At 42.1% G+C, this 20,641-nt stretch overlaps 1 protein-coding gene across 1 annotated transcript in view; it reads right to left on the bottom strand.

Annotated features, from left to right (window-relative positions):
- The window catches only part of LOC121943021 (peroxisomal sarcosine oxidase-like), a 67,337-nt gene extending 47,814 nt beyond the window's left edge, over positions 1–19,523 (bottom strand). Inside the window, exon 1 of the mRNA XM_042486378.1 lies at positions 19,409–19,523. Coding sequence (XP_042342312.1) covers positions 19,409–19,519 — 111 coding nt within the window. The 5' untranslated portion in view covers positions 19,520–19,523. The remainder of the gene's footprint in view (positions 1–19,408) is intronic.
- Between the last annotated feature and the right edge of the window lie 1,118 nt (positions 19,524–20,641).

Raw genomic sequence — 20,641 nt, 5'->3', positions numbered from 1 at the left:
CATCCGCAGACTTTATCTGTATTTTTAAGCTAGTAGCTCCGTGTCACGGCACAGCTAATGGAGGATGCCAGGGGGTGACAAACATTTCCAGTTACTCAAGAGCACAGTTAAGTCCAAAAGTCAAAATTAATTAAAAAAAGAATAGAAGCATAATTATTTCCAAAATTCACAACATGTTTTTATCTAACAAAATATTCGGCTTCATTCTTCTTCTTGATGGCATTACAACGGTCCTGTAGCTCTCTTCACAACAACAGACACAGGTTGGTTCTTTGAAACGGGCGTTTTTAATGAGCTGATGTCTTCTCATACTTCGTTTCCTTGACACCGTGAGAACTGTGATAAATTACATACAAACAGTATGTGTCATAAAATACAATGCATCGCGTTGTATAAACATATGCAAATAAAAGTTAACGAAAACGTGAAATAATTAACAACAACAAAAAATACCTCATTGGCTGCTGGTCGTGAAAAGAGGTCCGTTGGCTTCACATTTGACAGTCATTCTTAAACGTGAGCTGTGCATTCACAACTTCCTCCTCTGTCCTTTAGTTAATACTGTCGTAGCCACTTAGCAGCACAAAACAAAAAACTTTAGTTCCGCCATGGGAACAACAAAAACATACACAATAAATTCATTAACCTGTAATATATTTATCAGCTCAGTATAATACTTTAACACCTTTTAACCTGTTTTTAATCTTCAATAAATAAATAAATAATTTATTTATTAACTAAACCAATGAATTGACTAAAGAATTATGCCTACTGCATTTCTACAACAGCACTTACACTCCCACCAAAATCACTTCTTAACCTGTAATGTGTGATTTTCTTGTAAACAAAACTAGGAATGAATGAAATACTTAGGATGTGCATGAATGTGATTTCATGTACATGACTTAGTTAGCTTCAAGTAGTGTGACCACTTTGTGAATAGGTCTCTCAATGTGTACTGATCTGGTATGTGGTTTGCCTTTATCAAATGTAGTGTCAGTGATCAGTAGTTTCAGTTTTCGCACCATGCCATCTGGACTGGGGTAGGTTTCCACAACTCTGGCAAGTTTCCACTCACTTCTTGGTAATTTGTCATCTTGTACAGTGACAATGTCATCCACTTGTGAGTTTCTTGAGGGTCTTTGCCATTTTTGCCGCTGTTGGAGGTTTAGCAGATATTCACGTTTCCATCTTTGCCAGAATTCATTGGCTAGGAACTGCACACTTCTCCACCTTTTATTCAGATAGAGATCTTCCTTGCAAAACTGGCCAGGAGGGGGCAGTATGATCAATGATTTCATGGTTAAGATATGGTTAGGGGTGAGAGGCTCTGGGCCAGTAGGATCGTGGAGATGTTCAACACTTAAGGGCCTGCTGTTGATTATAGCCATTGTTTCACAGAGAAATGTTCTTAGGGTTGTGGTATCAGGCCTGCTTGCAGACTTGTTGAGCATGACAGTCAAGATGCTGCGAATTGTTCGGATCTGACGTTCCCATACTCCACCCATATGACTCGCAGAAGGGACGTTCATCACAAATTCACAACCCATTGCTCCTTGCCGTTCCTGATCCATTCCCTTGAGCAACTCAACAAACTCTCTCCTTGCTCCCATGAAATTTGTTCCCTGATCGCATCTCAGTTGGCGGACAGGTCCTCTGATGGCTATGAACGTTCGAAGCACATTCATGAACGCATCTGTTGTCAAGTCGTCCAGTGTTTCTATATGCACTGCTCTACAGCATAAGCATGTAAACAGCAATCCATATCGTTTTAATTCCTTTCTTCCTTCTTTTACGAGAAAGGGACCAAAACAGTCAATACCGCAGTATGTAAAGGGAGGGGATGTTTCTGTTCTCTCCTCTGGAAGGTCTGCCATTTTCTGAACCTCAGTAGTTCGTCTGTAGTTCCTACACTTTACACACCTGTAAATGTGTGAGGATACCACATTTCCACATCCTATGATCCATATACCATGCGCTCGTAACTCGTTCATGGTCATGCCTCTTCCTTGGTGATGTACACACTCATGATGATGTTTGATTAGCAGGGCTGACACATGAGATTTCTTGGGAAGTATAGCAGGGTGTTTTACATCATAGTGCAGGGCTGACTGGGATAGCCTTCCTCCCACCCTGAGAACATTGTCACTGTCCAAGAAGGGATTTAAGCGATGTAGCTTGGTGTACTTGTTCAAAGTGCCTTCCTTTTGGAGCTTGATTCTCCAGATGTCTTCAGCAAAAGCTTCTTCTTGCACTAGCTTAATAATGAAGAGTTCCGCTCCTCTTCTTTCTTCAAGGTTAGTTGCTTCATTGGTTTTTGGCTGAAGTCCTTTGAACTCTCTTACAAACCTCTTGAGCCTCGCCACAGCTCTTACTGCTCTGGACCAGTCAGAGAACTTGGTGAAGCGGTTTACAATTGAATTCACTTCTTTCGTCTTAACTGTGTGTACGTGGGTCTTGCGAAGCTCAGGATCTGTGGTTTCTACTGCTCCCACCATCTCCTCTTCACATGGAAAAATTTTCTGCCAAAGAAAGTCTGGACCTTTCAGCCAGTTGGAGTCCTTTAGCTGAGCTGCACTCACTCCTCTTGAGGCAGAGTCGGCTGGGTTGTTGTCAGAGTTGACATATTGCCATTGTTTGGGGCTTGTACTGGATCTGATGCGTAGGATTCAGTTGGCCACAAACGTGTGCATCGTTATTCACGTAGCCAAGAACCACCTTTGAGTCAGTCCAGTAATAGTCTTGCATGTTCTCAATCTCAAGCTCTCTGCGGATAACATCCGACAGAAGTCACAGCTGATGAAAGCTCAAGTCTTGGGATAGTCATTATTTTGGTAGGGGCTACTCTTGCTTTCCCAATGACAAGTGAGCAGCTGATCTGTCCTGTTTCACTTATCACTCGAAGGTATGAACAAGCACCGTATCCAGTGCAACTGGCATCTGAAAAGTTGTGAAGTTCATACTGTGTAATCTCATCAAAGCTTGCAGGGAGGTAACTTCTTGGGATCTTTAGGGCTGCCAATTGAGGCAGATCTCTTAGCCATGACTCCTACTTTGGAAGAATGTGCTCGGGGAGATCTTCATCCCAGCCTACTTTATCTCCGCATAGTTCCTGGAGGATCTGTTTGCCAACTAGGATGAAGGGGGCTACAAACCCTAATGGATCGTAGACAGAAGCGACGGTGGAGAGAACTCCTCTTCTCGTCAGTGGGTTGTCCTTGACGATGACCCTGAATTGGAATTCATCTGCTTCGACACACCACTGGACTCCAAGGGCTCGCTCGATATGCTTCCCCAGTGCCATGTTTAGATCCTTGGTTTGGGCACGTTCTTCTGGTGGTATTGTGGCAGTGACATCCTTATCATTGGACACGAACTTGTGTAGTCGCAGTTTTCCTGTACTGCACAAGGCTCTTGACTCTTTCACCAGATGTATGGCTTCGGCAGGTGACTTTAAGCTTGTTAAGCCATCATCGACGTAAAAGCTTCTCTGGATGAACTTAATGGATTCTTCGCTGAACTTTCCATGGCCCTGTGCTGCCAGATGCTTCAGTGCAAAGTTGGAGCAGCCTGGTGAAGAAGCTGCCCCAAAGAGATGTACACGCATACGGTACACGGAGGGTTTGGAGTCCATATCACCTTTGTCCCACCAAAGGAACCTTAGATAGTCTTGATGCTCCTTTGTAACATGAAATTGATGAAACATCCTTTCAACATCACATATTATGGCTACTGGTCCCTTTCTGAATCGACACAGCACACCCACTAATGTGTTAGTCAGGTCTGGTCCTGTCAAAAGATGATCATTCAGAGAGGTTTCTTGAAAGCGTGCTGAACAATCGAAAACCACACGGATCTTCCCGGGTTTGTGGGGGTGGTAGACTCCGTGGTGCGGTATGTACCATGCTGGCTGGTTATTGAGTTCAGGCTATGGAACTTTCTCGGCATCTCCTCTCTCTATTATATCGTTCATGAAATGGACATAATCCTTGTAGTATCCTCATTTCTCCAGAATCGTCGCTCTAATGAGGCAAGCCTGTGAACCGCACATGGTTTATTATCTGGGAGACTGGGTTTTTCTGTCTTGAAAGGAAGCGGGAGCTCGTAGTGGCCGTCTTCCTTTTGTCTTATTCCTTCCTTCACCTTTGACAAGAAGAGAAGGTCTTCCTGGGAGACTGGATTGTCATCTGCCATGTGATCCACAAAGTCAGACTCAAGAACTTTGATTATATCTGTTGGATTGATCTCTTTGACTCGATTTCTACACACAAAGTGCACTTCTGTCTTAAGCTCATCTGATGGCTGTACAGTAGGGGTAACTTGTCGCACTATGATTCTGTGACTGGTTCCTATTGCATCACCATAGTCAGTTGCTGGATTTGAGCAACCCACAATGCTCCAGCCAAGATCTGTTCGCTGAGAATATGGATAATTTTCTTTGCTGGACAGGATCTCTCTTGGAAGAAGGGCTTGCTGACAGTTATAGCCAATTAAGAGGCCTACTTCACAGTCCAATGGTGGCGGTATCTTGTCTGCCAGTTTTTCCAGATGAGGCCATTTTTGAGCTGTCTCTGAGGTTGGAATGTGCGTTCTGTCAGCAGGAATGAACTCTCGTGTAAAGAGTGGTGGCAATGAAATCCTCTTCTGTAAGTTGTATCCTCTCACTTGTAGGTTTGTCAGTTTCTGACATGGGATAACTGTTGACCTTGTTGACATTGTAGATAGCCGCAAACTGACATTTTCCTTGTTTGTGTTTAGATCCTGGGCCACTTCATCTAGGATGAAAGTTGTGTCACTCTGAGTGTCTAAGAGTGCATAGACCAGGACTTCATGATCTGGCTCTTTTGTGGATGAAACCCAGACTGGAACTATGGAGGATGTTTGCGTGCTTCTGCCCTTTTGTATGACTCTATTAGTGGTTGCTGTTGCATCTATTTCTTTGGAGTCTGTTTCGTTCTTTGAGTGGTCGTTTCCCTTAGGTGTCGACCTTTGACGTTCTTTGAAGTTATCATTGTGCAAACATGTTGGGTGTCTCTTCTGACACTTTTCGCATGTATCTTTGTTATCACACTTTCTTGAGTGATGACCTGTCTTTAAACATCCGAAGCAAAGCTTCTCTGCTTGCACAAACTTGACACGATCTTGAACTGTCTTTTCAATGAACTTTCTGCACTTAGCAAGGGCATGACCTGTTCTTTTGCAGAAGACACATGATGGGGTGTTGTTCTGTGTTGTATTTGTAGACAACGTCTTTGCTTGAATGGCTTGACCTTTGGTGTGTTTCAGTTTCTCACCCTGTATGCTCTTGAGTGCTTGTATGGAGGATACGGGATCACAAGCAAGCTCTGCTTCCCTTGATAGGAAGTTTACAAACTCTTTGAATGATGGGTAACCAGCGTTGGCTTGTCTGACTTCCATGACAGTACGATTCCATCTTGACACCAACCAATCGGGCAATTTAATCAGAATTTTTTGACTCTCATTGCAGTCGTTGAGAATTTCAAGTGTCTTAATGTGAGGCATTGCAGCTTCGCAGCTCTGGAGGAAGTCTGCAAGTTCTCTTAGCTCACATCCATCTTTAGAGCTTATTTTTGGCCATCCATGCAGCTTATCTCTGAAGGACTTCCCAATAATGAATGGGTCTCCAAAGCGTTTTTCTAGCAGCTGCCAAGCTGAGTCATATGCTGCTTCAGTACCTACTAGGAAGAATCCTTCAACAGCTTTCCTTGCAGCACCGCCTAGGTACTTTCTTAGGTAATACAGTTTTTCATTCTTTGGAATATTTTTTCTGTCTATCAATGTCTTGAAAGACAGTCGCCAGTCTTTGAACTTCAAAGGATCTCCATCAAATATTGCAGGCTCTGGTATTGGAAGGCGATTAGCACTTATAGCTTCTGCTAGCACATTAACCAAATCAGAGTTGTTCTGCACTTGACACATGGATGATGAAGTTGGCGGAGCTTGAGGCACCAACTGAAAGCCTTGGGAAATGGGAGCTTGGTTTGTGACTGATTGAGACTGGGGTATGAATGGGGGACTTGAAGCATGGAGGATTTGAGTTGTGGCTGCTAGGGATGGAGAAATGAATGGGGGACTTGAAGGGTCAAGATTTTGTGCTGTGGCTGGCAGAGACTGAGGAATGAATTGGGAATTTGAGGGATGGAGGTCGTGAGGTTCTTTAGTTTGTACAACATCATGCAGCAAGTCAATTGCATCAGAGTTTTCTTCAGCTTGGTGACAGACCTTTGCTCGAGCTCTTGCAGTGTTTAACTTCTTAAGTTCTTCAAGGCGCTCGAGCTTTCTGTGCTTACTTTGCATTACTTGCTGTCTGGCTAGGTTCTCAGCCTCCAGCTGTTGTAGTTCTGTTGCCTCCTTTTCTTGTTCCTCCAATACTGCTAATGCTTCCTGAGCTGCAGCAGCTTCAGCCACGGCCTCAGTTTTCTTGAATGAGTGAATGCTTGAGAGAGCAGAGCCACATTTTGATTGATGTGATGGTGGCCTTGATAATGAACCTGTTGAGTCCAGAATCGATCCAACATCAGGCCAAGGTTCTTCCTCTTCGTCTGCTGTGTGCCCTTTGAGTTGCTTTTCTGCCCTTTGAACCATGAAATCTGAAAGTGCTATGCAGGCATCAACTCTGCGTCGCAGGTCTGGCTCAGGCATTTGTATACGACGTAACTCTTCATATGCAGCTTTTACACTCGAGCAAGTGCATTGCATATTCTCAATGGTCTCCTTTAATTCATCCTCAGAGGCCTCATCAGTCAATATTTCCTTTCCTATTCTTGCTTGAGACTTCCATCTTTCATGAACGATTCTGTACATTCTTCGACTTTTCCTCTTGAAATTCCTTTCCCTTTTCAGTCAGGGTTCGAGCTCTTTCACTTCTTCGTAACTCCTCCCCTTCTTCTGCAGCTTGAATGTCAGCGGCTTGGGGTTGGGCTGTTTGTTCAGTGTTTACATGCCGGGTCTTAGTGTTTGTGTCGGACATTTTAAGTGAATTGAATAACCAAATGCGTATATTCAGCTTGAATTGGATTACATTAAGGCTATGTGTAATGCCAGTTACGATATTTTCTTCAACAAGTAGCCAATAAGATTGTAATTAACTGACTGTGTAGGAGATCAAGTTTTACATGTGAACTTCAATATATCATGAAAATGAAGGCATAGTGTTCAAACTTATGTAAGCTTAAAATTACCTCAGTGTTTTGAAGCAAATGAGAAACTAGCATTACTTTAACACAAATATGCAAATATGAACTTTAAATGCTGACCAAATGCGCTAAGAAATATGTTAAATCACCTTATCTTGATGAAATAAAGGTTTTTAGTGACTCTTTAAATTTCACTTATGTTACCCTTTAAACTTGGTTTTCTTCCAGAAATACAAAATTCTTTACAGATCTTAATTTTAACTTATAATAAATGCCTTTTCTTTACCATTAACCTTCAAAATCCTAAAATTTCACACATCTTAGTTTCAACCCAAAACGTTTCTTTCACCTTTAAACCTTAACTTATTCATTTGCTTATGATTAAATTACTGTTTAGACCTTATGACATGTAGCTACGAACATCTGCACATAAGATTTATCCCAAACGTGTAGGCTTAGCACAGCATGATCAGTAAATAGACCTGAGTCCTTTGCTGCAACTTCCAGGTTTGAGCCACTTCTCATACCACTTTAAGACTTTGGTAGAGCACTTCCTGGCCTCGTCCTGTGGGGTTGCGTCTTCAACACAGTCTATGATTGCCGTTGCTTGGAGTTGCTATGCCGACAATACGCCATGGGCTTGGTCATCTGAAATGCTGGATGCTCGTTGCGTCGTCACCCGCTGTATGGTCCGGTCGTCTCTCCTACCCGCGCTGAGCAGGTGAGTTCTCACTGTAGCTCTCTTCACAACAACAGACACAGGTCGGTTCTTTGAAACGGGCGTTTTTAATGAGCTGATGTCTTCTCATACTTCGTTTCCTTGACGCCGTGAGAACTGTGATAAATTACATACAAACAGTATATGTCATAAAATACAATGCATCGCATTGTATAAACATATGCAAATAAAACTTAACGAAAATGTGAAAGACTAATTAACAACAACAAAAAATACCTCATTGGCTACTGGTCGTGAAAAGAGGTCCGTTGGCTTCACATTTGACAGTCACACTTAAACAACGTGAGCTGTGCGTTCACAACTTCCTCCTCTGTCCTTTAGTTAATACTGTCGTAGCCACTTAGCAGCACAAAACAAAAAACTTTACACAATAAATTCATTAACCTGTAACTTATTTATCAGCTCAGTATAATACTTAAACACATTTTAACCTGTTTTTAACCTACAATAAATAAATAAATTATTTATTTATTAACTAAACCAATGAATTGACTAAAGAATTATGCCTACTGCATTTCTACAACAGCACTTACAGGTCCCAATAGCCTATATTTCCCATCATGCCCAGATCTGGATTGAGTAGTTTTTAGTTTGCAGTGAAATTTGGTGTTTTATGTTCATATATGCAAATGTGACTTTTTGTCAGTGTTAATAATGTGTTTGTTCAGAACATGGTGGTTTATGCTGGTTATTGTCATCCTTGTGTTAGTTTATAGTTTACACCATTAGTGAGTTGGCTGGTACTTTTCATTTGCATTGTATTTTTCCTTGTGAGTTTTGTATTCTTTGACAAAGTGAAATTAATGTTTATTTATATTGCTCTAAAATGCCCCTTGTCCCCTGCCTTAAGTGGTACGATAATCGTATGATTTCTTCAAGAGCCGAGATTAAGAAAAAGCAGAGTAATATTTTCAGGAAGGTGTGCTGTCATGCAGATTTTAGAACATTCTAAATGTGTTGTTGATAGGGGTAGAATGGGTCATGAAATCCATGGTTTTCGGGTCATGGATTTCGGAATGGTTCGGAATACTTTGCTTTAATACACTTTTTTTTTTAAACACCAGAAATAACATACATCAGCATAAGATATATAGCCTAATAATCCACCATTTACAGTACTTAAAAAATGTCATATAATATTATTGTCAAGGATATGTCTTATGGTCATACAAAACTGAAAGAAGGAGGCAGTTTGGCATTAGGCACATCGTTGTGACAGTCTTTGGTAGGGGTGGGATTCTCTGGTCACCTCACGATTCGATTCAATTATGATTCAGATGGCTACGTTTTGATGATAAAATGATTATCAATGCATCTTGATAATCTTGATGCATCTTTTTTTGTGATCAGTGGTTTTATTCTATTATTTTTTTAAGCATGTTTTTTTTCTATACATGATTTTGTTCTCACTGTGTGACTACTAAAACAGTAGGGGTGAGGGAAAAATCGATTCAAATAAGAATCTTGATTCTCGTTTTTAACGATTCAGAATCGATTCAAAAATCCTAAACATCGATTATAGATAGTCTATTCTTAACCCTCTAAAATTTTTATCATTTAGAAAATTTTGAGACCGTTTGTCGGATCGCCTTACTTTTTTTTCCAGTGAAAACTATCAGCTGTGCTGTTCAGAGGGATGACTCTGATGTATTGTAGCTCTTTTAGAAGCCTCAGAATCCAGCCTGGGAATTTGGGTGTTTTTACGGAACCTTGTCCAATAAATACATAATGACAGTTCAGATATTGGATGTCTTCCATCCATATTTTAATGATAAAAGTACATTAGCACCCATGCTAAACGCCATATTGGTTTCCCATAGTTCCTTTGGAGAGAGGTCAGAGGTTTGTTTCGGTCTTGTCCTCCAACTGGAAGACGATCCGACGCTTTGTATCCGCTTACGCATGCCACAGGTCATCTGGAGCAAACTGCACTGTGATTGGCCTAATTCTACTGTATCTATCACTCTGTGTTATTGGTAGCACCTTGTGCATGAGAATAAACTCTGGTAGCCCCTATAGTAATAATAATAAGACAAGGGTAAAGCAGGGGAGTCTAACAAGCAGCAGGGCCTCATATGGACATAAACTCTGTGTTCACTGCAGGTAGAGCAGACAGGAGAATTAGGCCCTCTGCATCATCACAGAGAGGAGCTGCTTTGCAGAATGGCACAGATAATGGAATACACAAACGACTGCAAAAAAACGATGGGACTTTTTTTTGGAAAACTGTGCCCATTTTTTTTTTATTATAATAATTACAATGTTTTTTTTCACTTTCTGATTTCCAGCTTTCTACAACGAAAAAGGTTGTACATAATAAAACTTAGATCAGTGGTCCCCAACCTTTTTGTAACTGCGGACCAGTCAGCGCTTGACAACAAGATTGTTATAAAATAACATGAGTATAACATCAAAGTCTCTGGTAACATCCTCTCTGCCCATTAAATAAATAAATAATAATAAAAAAAAAAACAAGTGGAAAAATAAATAAATGACAAGAACCAGCAATTCCACATTTCTTTCTCGATCTAAATATACCTACACACCATTTTCATTATTATTAAACACTCCATGAATGTTATTTTTCAACAGCTGAAATAAAGTTGCCAGTTTGAACCGTCAGATATGGCTCCTGCATGTTTGTGTGCCCGAGACTCACAAGCTCTCCTCCTCTCCTCTCTCCTCTCCCTCACCTCCCTCTGTTGGCAACCACTGCCCTAATGCTCTCTGATTCTGGTTGCTATGGTAACATTTACATGCCTTCAAAATAAGATGCAGATACACCATAAAAACGAATATAAAATGCATGAAAATTTTAACTCACCATAACGCTAAATCAATGGGAGCCCTGAGCTTGTTTCTCTGCAACGAGACGGTCCCATCTGGGGGTAATGGGAGACAAAGACACCGGAAGTGTGTTGCTTATGTCCAGTCTACTCCGTTGTTTTGTTTTGGAGGCTGTCACTGCAGAAAACCCCGCTTCACACAGATAGGATGTCGGAAATGGCAACAGGGTTTTCAGTGCTGTGGTGGCAATCTCGGGGTATTCTGCCATGACTTTAATACAGAACACCAGCAGAGTTGTTGTCTCGAACACACTTTTAAGGCCGCCGTCATTTGTGATCTCCAGCAGTTGATCTTCTTTTTGCACAGACATGCTGGATTCACCTGGTTTGTTGACAAATGGGTCGCGGATCCATTCCTTGGCAGTTCGTGGGTCCTTTGAGGTTGGGAAGTAGCGCTCGAACTCTTTTAAAAGCAAAGACAGGTGATCGTGCACCAGCTTGGTGAATGAAGGCGCAGGCTCAGTCTCACCCAAAATCCCCGCTAATGTTTGAAACATGTCTTGGAAGTCGTAGGCTGTTCTTCTCTCTCTTCACTGTGCCTTTTCCCCTTCACAAAGAAACTTTCCAAAGATGTCTGTTTCTTACTCATTTTGCTAGCTGGGTTAAATTTTGGCGCTCAAGTGACCGAGATGTAACTGAGAGAATCCGGTCATTTTTCAAAATAAAAGATTTTTCAAAATAAAAGATCGTTCAGACTCAGATAATAAATAAAACGGAAATAACTAATTATTTCTTGTGCGGCCCGGTACCAATTGATCCGCGGACCGGTACCGGTCCGTGGATCAATTGGTACCCGGGGGTTGGGGACCACTGACCTACATGATTTTAGACACACTTTGCTTTCATAACATAATATGCCACTGGCAAAACAGAGTAGATCCTGAAATTACACCTCCTATATTTTGAATCGGGAATCAATTTTGAATCGGAAATCGTTTTGAATCGAGAATCGATTTCTGAATGGTGAGATACTGAAAGATTCACACCCCTATAAAACAGTGTATTTGTAATGATCCATAATTAAATAAAACACTAAACAGATGAATTTACTTCCATTATCTTTTATTAATAAACAAATGGAGGAGATGTGTCAAGTCAAGCTTTTATTATTGTTTACTCAATGGTTCTCTGGTTGGCAGCACCAAGCACAGCTGGCTGTCCTTTTCGTTCAGGGGGAAACGTGTTATATGGTTTCTCATATTTGTTGTGTCCCCAAAATATTTTAGCTTAGTACAACACAACTTGCAGGTACCAGATGTGTTAGTGTCATCAGTTCGGCTCGGGGTCTTGAGTCTGCTATGAAGTCACACAAACACGATTGGCTGTAGGGGAGACTGGGGTTGGTTGGCACACTTTTCATTTTTTGCGGTATTTTTCTGGGAAAAAATACTGTATGTTACAATGGTCTATTCAACAGTAAGTGGAAGTTTAAGATAGAAGGTAAGAGGCAGATTTATTAGTCATTTTTTAAACCAAGTTTAAAAAACGAAATTACTTTTGTCCTTGATCCTACTACATCTTTGGAGTGTAAGGATGAGTTGATTAAAATCAGCACCTACTATGAAAATTCTATCCAGCTCCTTGGGCATGTTGCTGCTGGTGGCATCATTCAATTCCTGCAGTGCATTTTTTGATTTTGCATCAGAGTCTTGTGTCCAAATGGCTCCCACAAGGTCAGTCCATCCAGTGCAACAGCTTGACCCGGGATGCCAGGGGTTTAACTGTCTCTGTGACTGTGCAGAGCAGTCTCTGATCTCCTGTTGCTGAGTGAGCCTCAGTCATATCTCATCTACTCCACTCTCCTGTGACCGGACATGAGCCAAAAGTAGGCTTGGTAGAGGAGAAGCTCTTTGTCCAAGTCATGTCAGCGTCGCCCTGATGATCGTATTCGTTTCTCCCCTTTGGTCTGACTCGTTGCTTGGCACATGCCCCCAGTGGGGATCCTCTTGCGTTCCAAAACCCACATAACCTCTGCCACTCTTCCTCAGCTCACTTAGCTCTAACCACACACTCAGAACCAGAGCAGACAGCCTAAAGGCACATACATGCCTCTTCAGGATGAAGTTGATTTGTGTTTGACAGCAGAATTGGAAGAAATGTATCTCTATCATTATAACTGTGGTACTTAGACCAGTGTTGGCAGACCAGCAGTTAAATGAGGTCATGTTTAAGGACACACGAACTATATCACAACCCACACAAAGTCAAGAAAATAACCAAGGAATAAGTGCTCCCCGCTCAGCAAAACAGAGCTACCAGTGACCAGGGTTGTGTCCTCAGCGGATGTGTCGCTGAGCGGGGAGCACTTATTTTTAAACGTGAAGGGGGGGTGGGAGGTGTATCGTGGGCTTCGGCTGACTATGCTTCACTCAGACAGTCACCCGAAGCCCACGGTACACCTCCCACCCCCCCTTCACGTTTAAAATAAGTGCAGTGCAACGTGAAGTTAGTGACACCAGCAGCCATAGTCAAATGTATCCCTGGGGCCAGAGCGGGCGACGTCGAGTCAAATTTAAAGCTGCTGGCAAGGCTAAGCATAAATACAGTAAGATTATTATTCACGTCGGCGGCAATGACACCCGCCAATCGGAGGTCACTAAAATTAATTTAGAGTCGGTGTGTGAGTACGCAAAGATGATGTTGGACATCGTAATCTCCTCTGGACCCCTCCCCAATGTGACATGTTTAGCCGCATGTCATCACTCAAGTGCTGGTTGTCGAAGTGGTGTCCAGCAAATGATGTGGGCTGATGTGTGTTAATAATTGGCACTCTTTTCGGGGTAAAACCTGGTCTTATCCGGAGGGATGGCATCCATTCCACTTTGGATGGAGCTGCTCTCCTCTCTAGGAATCTGGCAGAGTTTATTAGAAGCCCAAAGCCATGACATCCCACAGTTGGGACCAGGGTGCAGAGTCGCAGTATTACACACTTCTCTGAGCTTCTAGAACAGTCACACACCCATATTGTAAATGTTATAAAAACGGTGCCTGTCCCCTGACCACTTCATTTGTTTAAATCTAAAATAAATAAAAGGGTAGTTGTACAAAAAAATTCCATAATAATTGGATAACCATATTGATTTATTCTGCCTCACAGAGACCTGGCTTTGTCCTGATGAGTACGTTAGCCTGAATGAATCCACTCCTCCTGGTCATATAAATAGTCATGTTGCGTGCGACACTGGCCAAGGAGGGGGAGTCACTGCTATTTTTGATTCAAGCTTAGCAATTCACACTAAGGCTAAGCTAAACTATAGTTCATTTGAAAGCCTTTTTTTTTGTCTTTCTCACCCATCCTGGAAAACAGCCAATTCTAATTGTTATAGCGTACCGTGCCCCCGGCCCATACTCTGAATTTCTATCTGAATTCTCTGAGCTTATATCAAGTTTACTGCTTAAATCAGACAAAGTAATTATCGTAGGGGATTTTAACATTCTGTCATGGTTCCTGCATTCTCCTCCTCCCCCTCCCTGCCAGTAACTTTCCACTCACCTTCCTCTGACCTGCTCTACCTCCTAGCCACGCCCACTGCTGCAGCCTGCTCTCCCACAGCTGCAGCTCATCACCAATCACCCCGGTATTTAAGACACTCCTGTTCACACACTCATTGCCAGATCGTCCTCTGCAGTATGCATGTCTTTCCAGCACTCTCCAAACAGATCCTTCGTTGCCGACTCTGCCTGTCCCCGACCTGCTCTCCTCGCCTGACTCCTCGTGAACCTACCTGCCTTCTGTCCCCGACCACGTGCTCAGTTTCGGCATTCCGGAAATATGACGGATTCCCTGGTAAAGACCTTTCTGCTCTGCTTCGACGATTCTCCTGCCTGATCCCTGTTGGTGCTGTTGTTTCCGTGGACGGACCTCCCAGTAACCGAACCCCTGCCTGCCCTCGACCACTCCTCCGCTGGATCCCCGACAGCGCTCACACACGTGTTGTCGGCTCGCGGAGCTACGGGGTTTCCTCGTCACCAGCCACAGTGGGTACAAGCTTCGTGTCTTTGCTTCGTGTGATTCCCAGAGACATTGCTTGGGCTCACAGCCCGAAGAACGAACTCTCAGTCTGTATCCTGTTTTCCATTCGTGTTGGTTTTAATAAAAGTTTACCAACTGCCAGTGAAGTGTACTGTACTGCATCTGGGTCCTCAATATACCCGTTACACATTCACATGGATATTAATAATGAAAGCCTTAGTTCTGCTCTCTCCACGCTTTTGGATTCAATGGCTTCAGTCAGTGTGTACATAAACCCACCCATCGCTACAACCACACCCTAGATCTTGTCCTAGCATACGGCATGAATATTGAAGATTTATTAATCTTCCCAGAGAATCACGCTCTGTCAGACCATTATTTAATAACTTTCAATTTTTTATGACTCGACTACAAGCCCTCAGTAAGAGTTACTATTCTAGATGTCTATCCAGTTCAGCAGTGGCTGAATTTAAGAAACTAATTCTGCTTTGACATCATTACCATGTCTTACAGTAACTGAGAACACGACTACTCACTTAAGTCATTCTCAAATTGACTGTCTCATTGATAATGCTACTGGCTCACTGTGATCAGCTCTCGACACTGTTGCACCCTTCAAGAAGAAAATAATGAAACAAAGAAAACTAGCTCCATGGATTAACCTCCAGATCCACAAATTGAAACAAACATCACGAAAATTTGAAAGACACTGGCGTTCAACCAACCTGGAAGAGTCCCGTTTAGTCTGGCAGGATAGTCTTAAAATGTATAAGAAGGCCCTCCGCCATGCCAGAGCAAACTATTACTCGTCATTAATTGACGAAAATAAAAACAATTTCTTTTCAACACTGTAGCCAGGCTGACTCAGTCACAGCTCCATAGAGCCTTGTATTCCTTATAATAAAATTATAACTATTCGAGATAGAATCCATCAGCTCTTGCCCTTAACTGACCTGACCCCAGACTCAGGTAGCTTGGAAATGGCGGCAAGGCTTGGAATTTATTTGGACCGTTTCTCCCCCATTGACCTTCGCCGACTCTCTACTCTGATTTCTGCATCTAAGCCATCAACATGCCTGCTAGACCCCATCCCAACTAGGCTACTTAAGGAAGTTTTGCCCTTATTAGACAACTCTTTATTAGATATAATCAATGCATCTTTATTAACGGGCTATGTACCACAGTCCTTTAAAGTAGCTGTCATTAAACCTTTTCTTAAGAGGCCCACTCTTGATCCTGAGATTTTAGCTAACTATAGACCGATATCTAATCTCCCCTTTATTTCTAAAATCCTTGAGAAAGTGGTTGCTCATCAACTCTGTGACTTTCTCCAAGATAATAGTTCATTCAAGGACTTTCAGTCAGGCTTTAGACTTCATCATAGTACAGAGACGGCACTAGTAAAAATTAATAAGGACTTATTGATTGCTTCTGATTCAGGTCTGGTCTCTGTTTTAATCCTTTTAGATCTCAGTGCCGCTTTTGACACCACTGACCATCAAATCTTGCTGCACAGAATGGAACAGTTAATTGGCCTTAAAGGAACAGCACTAACTTGGTTTAGATCTTACTTATCAGATCGTTCCCAATTTGTTCACATCAATGATCAATCTCCGCACATACTAAGGTCTGCTTCAGAGTGCCACAAGATTCTGTGCTTGGACCAACTTTTTACTTTATATATGCTTCCTCTAGGCAACATTATTAGAAAACACACTATAAATTTTTGTTGTTATACTGACGATACTTGTTCTTGGCCCAAAACACCTCAGAAACTCCCTTTCTAACAATGTAATTTCTCTAGATGGCAATACCTTGGCCTCCAGCACAACTGTAAGGAACCTCTTAGTTTTATTTGATCAAGATTTATCTTTTGCCTTTTGCCATATAAAACAAACTTCAAGGACTGCTTTCTTTCACTTGCGTAACATCGTGAAAATTAGACATATCCTCTCCCAAACAGATGCTGAAAAATTAGTACATGCATTTGTCACCTCTCGGCTGGATTACTGTAATTCCCTATTTTTCGGTTGCCCCAACAAATGACTTAGGTCTCTCCAAATGGTGCAGAACGCTGCTGCATGTGTTCTAACGGGAACCAAATGGGACCATATTTCTCCTGTTTTAGCTTCGCTGCACTGGCTTCCTGGAAAATCCAGGATTGAATTTAAAATCCTCCTACTTACTTACAAAGCTCTAAATGGTCAGGCTCCATCCTACCTGTCACAGCTCATAGTTCCTTACCAACCCTCAAGATCACTGCGCTCTGAAAATGCAAGATTACTTGTAGTTCCCAAAGTTTCCAAATGCAGGAAAGGAACCAGAGCCTTCAGCTACCATGCTCCTCTCTTATGGAACCATCTTCCAGTTTCGGTTAGGGAGGCAGACACTGTTTCCACTTTTAAGGGTAGACTTAAGACCTTCCTCTTTGATAGAGTTTATAAGGGGCTGGCTCAGGTTGCCCAGACCAGCCCATAGTTAGGCTGACATAGGTTTAACCTGCTGGGGGGCTTTCTGTAGGGGTCAGAGAGCAGTGGGACTAACACTGCTCTCTGACCTTTATATTTAAGCCATAATAGCTGATTAGTGACCCTAGTTTCGTAAGTGTGTATATTCCTGGAGCACAAATTTCTTGTGCTCAGTTGAAAATCTCCGTCCGTGTGACAGGGAGGAGGGGGAGGTGAGCTGGCGGGGTGGTTTTGGGTCCATTCAGACCTGCCACTCTGGCTCTGCTTCCTCTCTTTTTCTTTCTTTTCTATTACTGTTCTCTGGAATTCATATTTAAGTTGTAATTGCTGATCAGTGACTCTAGGATCCTCACTGAGTGCTTATCCTTTTTACTGCTCACCACCTTGGGTCTGTTGAACTGCACTACGCTAATCTCACTGCCTACCGGAGCATTCCTGCTCCCTTGTCTCCTAGCTTTCCCGGATCCTGGCCGCAACCCCGGCTGTGCCTGATCGTGGTGATATCTGTGCTGGTGCTGCCTTTGGTTGTGCTCTTGCTGTGGCTGCACTGACACACTACCCCCCGCTTGCCCTGATCGTGGTCTTGGTCCTTGTTGCGCCGATGCCGTTATCATGCCTTTGGACACCTCCCTATCAATATATGCTTGAGACTCTTATCAGTACCCACAATATCATCACAGAATGCATTTGATAATTTCACACCTATTGTTATTGTAATTTGACATGTGTCTGTTTCCACTATTGCTGTGCCTCTCTCCCCCTCCCCCCTCTTTCTTTCTCTTTCCTTTCTGCCACAGTTGTATTTCATTTGTTATTTACGACATCTATTGCACGTCTGTCCGTCCGTCCGTCCATATATAATTTATTATTATATTATATGTATGTATCTGTCAATCTATCTATCTTTCTATCCATCAATCTACCAACAACTCAGCTCAATTCGCACAAATCTCCCTCTACTTCCTTGCCACAACACAACACCTCAAACGCCTGCATTTCCCGCAGTCCTTTAAAACTCTCTGTCTGGGTTTGGTACATGGTTCTATTATAAATCAGTTTGGTCCCGATCACGTGCCGTTTCAAAATCCGTCTCGAGCTACGTGCTAAAGCTGGAAGTGACGAAACGTTTCGAACCAGTTTAATCTTGGATGTCGAATTTGCCATCTCTACCTGTGGCGGTATGATACACCATTGGGAGGTATCTATTTGTTACGCTGCTGGACGAAACCTTTTGATTCACTTCCGGATGGCTAGACAGCACAGACTTCTTTCAATAACATGGGAAGAAGGCAATGAAAAAAAAGCATTAACCTAAAATTTCCAAGAAATTTGAAAAAAAAAAGAAAGATTTTGAAAAAGTGCTTAAAAACCATTATTCTGTAGCAAAATTTAAATCATGTAATTATTATAATTATACACATGGTTTTCCCTGGCAATTTTTATTTTTCCCTAGACATTTCCCTTAGCCTTTATAATTTTTTATTCTAGATCTCATAATTTCTTAAAATTTGTGAAAAATTTCATTTCAAGTTGCACATTGCCTTTTTCCTCATGATTTTCAAAGAAATCGCACTAATATGCTTAGGATTTAAAGGTTTGAATATTTGTGAAAGACTTCAGGGTTAATAATTAGCACATATGCAAGGCTAGGAATGTGTGGGAGAAACAAGGCAGTCAATGGGCCCCCACCCTAAACTGGTTAATCTGACTGTCCACATCAGTAACGAAAGAAGTCAGTGCTTCTGGTAAAGATTGCTGTGTACACTGTAGTGTATGCTTCCACACACTGTATCATCATGCTTTGTACATTTATGTTTATTTTAGTTTATTAAATTGCAGTAATGCTTTACATACACCCAGTTTCACATAGATTTAATTAAAATAACAAAAACACCCTTGTTAAGTGGAGGCAAGGATAGCTGCCAGGCAACATATGAATGCCAAATAAGTCCAGCTGCTGCCAGATGCTCAGTGCAGCACAGCAGCCAGCTCTGACTTTCACAGGTCGGAAATGTTACATGTTACTAATGTTACTATGTTACTAATATGTTACTAATAGCCTAACCTGACATAGAAGTTTGTCATTTACTTTGTGCATTTTCATGGTAAATCAACCTAATGCCGCACACACTCAATCTGAATACTTCACCCTGTCCCACAGTCTCTTAACTGTTACCGGTCGTTAATAACAAATGTTTTGGAACAAAGTTCAATGTGTGACACACCTGCTCCAGCAGAAGAGTCCTCTGTTTCTTTTTGGCCAGCTGGTAGGCTGTAAAGGAGCCCTGAACCCCGGCCCCGATCACTATGCAGTCATACTCCCCATTAGTCGACATTCTGACCAAGTTTACCACTGAGGTTCCGCATGCAGATCAAGTTGTTTTCACTCTGTGGAAACAGACACGCCCACTTCTAGAAGAGGAGGAACGTACTAAGATATGCTTTTTGTGCCCTGAGTATTACCTGCTAGGGGCTGAGGCTTTTTTTTTTGTCACACAGCAAGCTGCTTCCGTGAATTCCTTCGCTTGGTGTAAGATTATACGTGATTATGGTCTGGATGAGGGCACCCTGCTGGGGCGCTGGGTCTGCACCAGTTTCAGAAAACAAGGAATTTGTACCGAAGGGCACGTCAGGATTTACGTGCCTGACAGTCCTGACATAGGGCAACGAGCACTGTTTCAATATAGTCACGAACGAAATAACATGATTTATTTGCCTTGATCCAAATAAGACAATAGACATTAATAATAATAACAATAATAATAAAGAAAAGAAATATAAATTAAAATATAAAATAAATGAAAAAGCAAAATTAAATATATAACTGTCTATAATATATTTATTAAAAAGTTGATACTTATTGGAAAATATTCAAAATGTTTGTCACACAATATTGAACCATTACATCATACTCAATACTAAAGCACAGTAGCCTATGAATTAAAAAAATAGTAAATTCAAGTCAAGTCAAGTCAATTTTATTTGTAGAGCCCATTATCACAAAACATGGTTTGCCTCAGAAGGCTTTACAATATACGACATCCCTCTGCCCTTAGACCCTCACATCAGCCAAGGAAAAACTCCCGAAAAAGAACCCCTGTAACAGGGGAAAAAAAGGAAGAAACCTTAGGAAGAGTGGCAGAGGATGATGAGGGATCCCTCTTCCAGGACGGACAGATGTGCAATAGATGTCGTAAATAACAAATGAAATACAATTGTGGCCAAAAAGGAAAGAGGGGGGGGGGGGGGGGGGGGTGGGGGGGGGGGGGGGGGGGGGGGGGGGGGGGGGGGGGGGGGGGGGGGGGGGGGGGGCACAGCAATAATGTAAACAGATGCATGTCATAATACAATAACGACTGGTGCGAAATTATCAAATGCACTCTGTGATGATATTGTGGGTCATTGTGGGTCTATGATGACATTGATAAGAGTCTCATGCATATATTGATACAGAGGTG

The sequence above is a fragment of the Plectropomus leopardus genome, chromosome 5, assembly GCF_008729295.1.
Source record: "Plectropomus leopardus isolate mb chromosome 5, YSFRI_Pleo_2.0, whole genome shotgun sequence".
In the NCBI taxonomy this organism is placed as follows: Eukaryota; Metazoa; Chordata; class Actinopteri; order Perciformes; family Serranidae; genus Plectropomus; species Plectropomus leopardus.
This window is presented reverse-complemented; position numbering and strand designations above follow the sequence as displayed.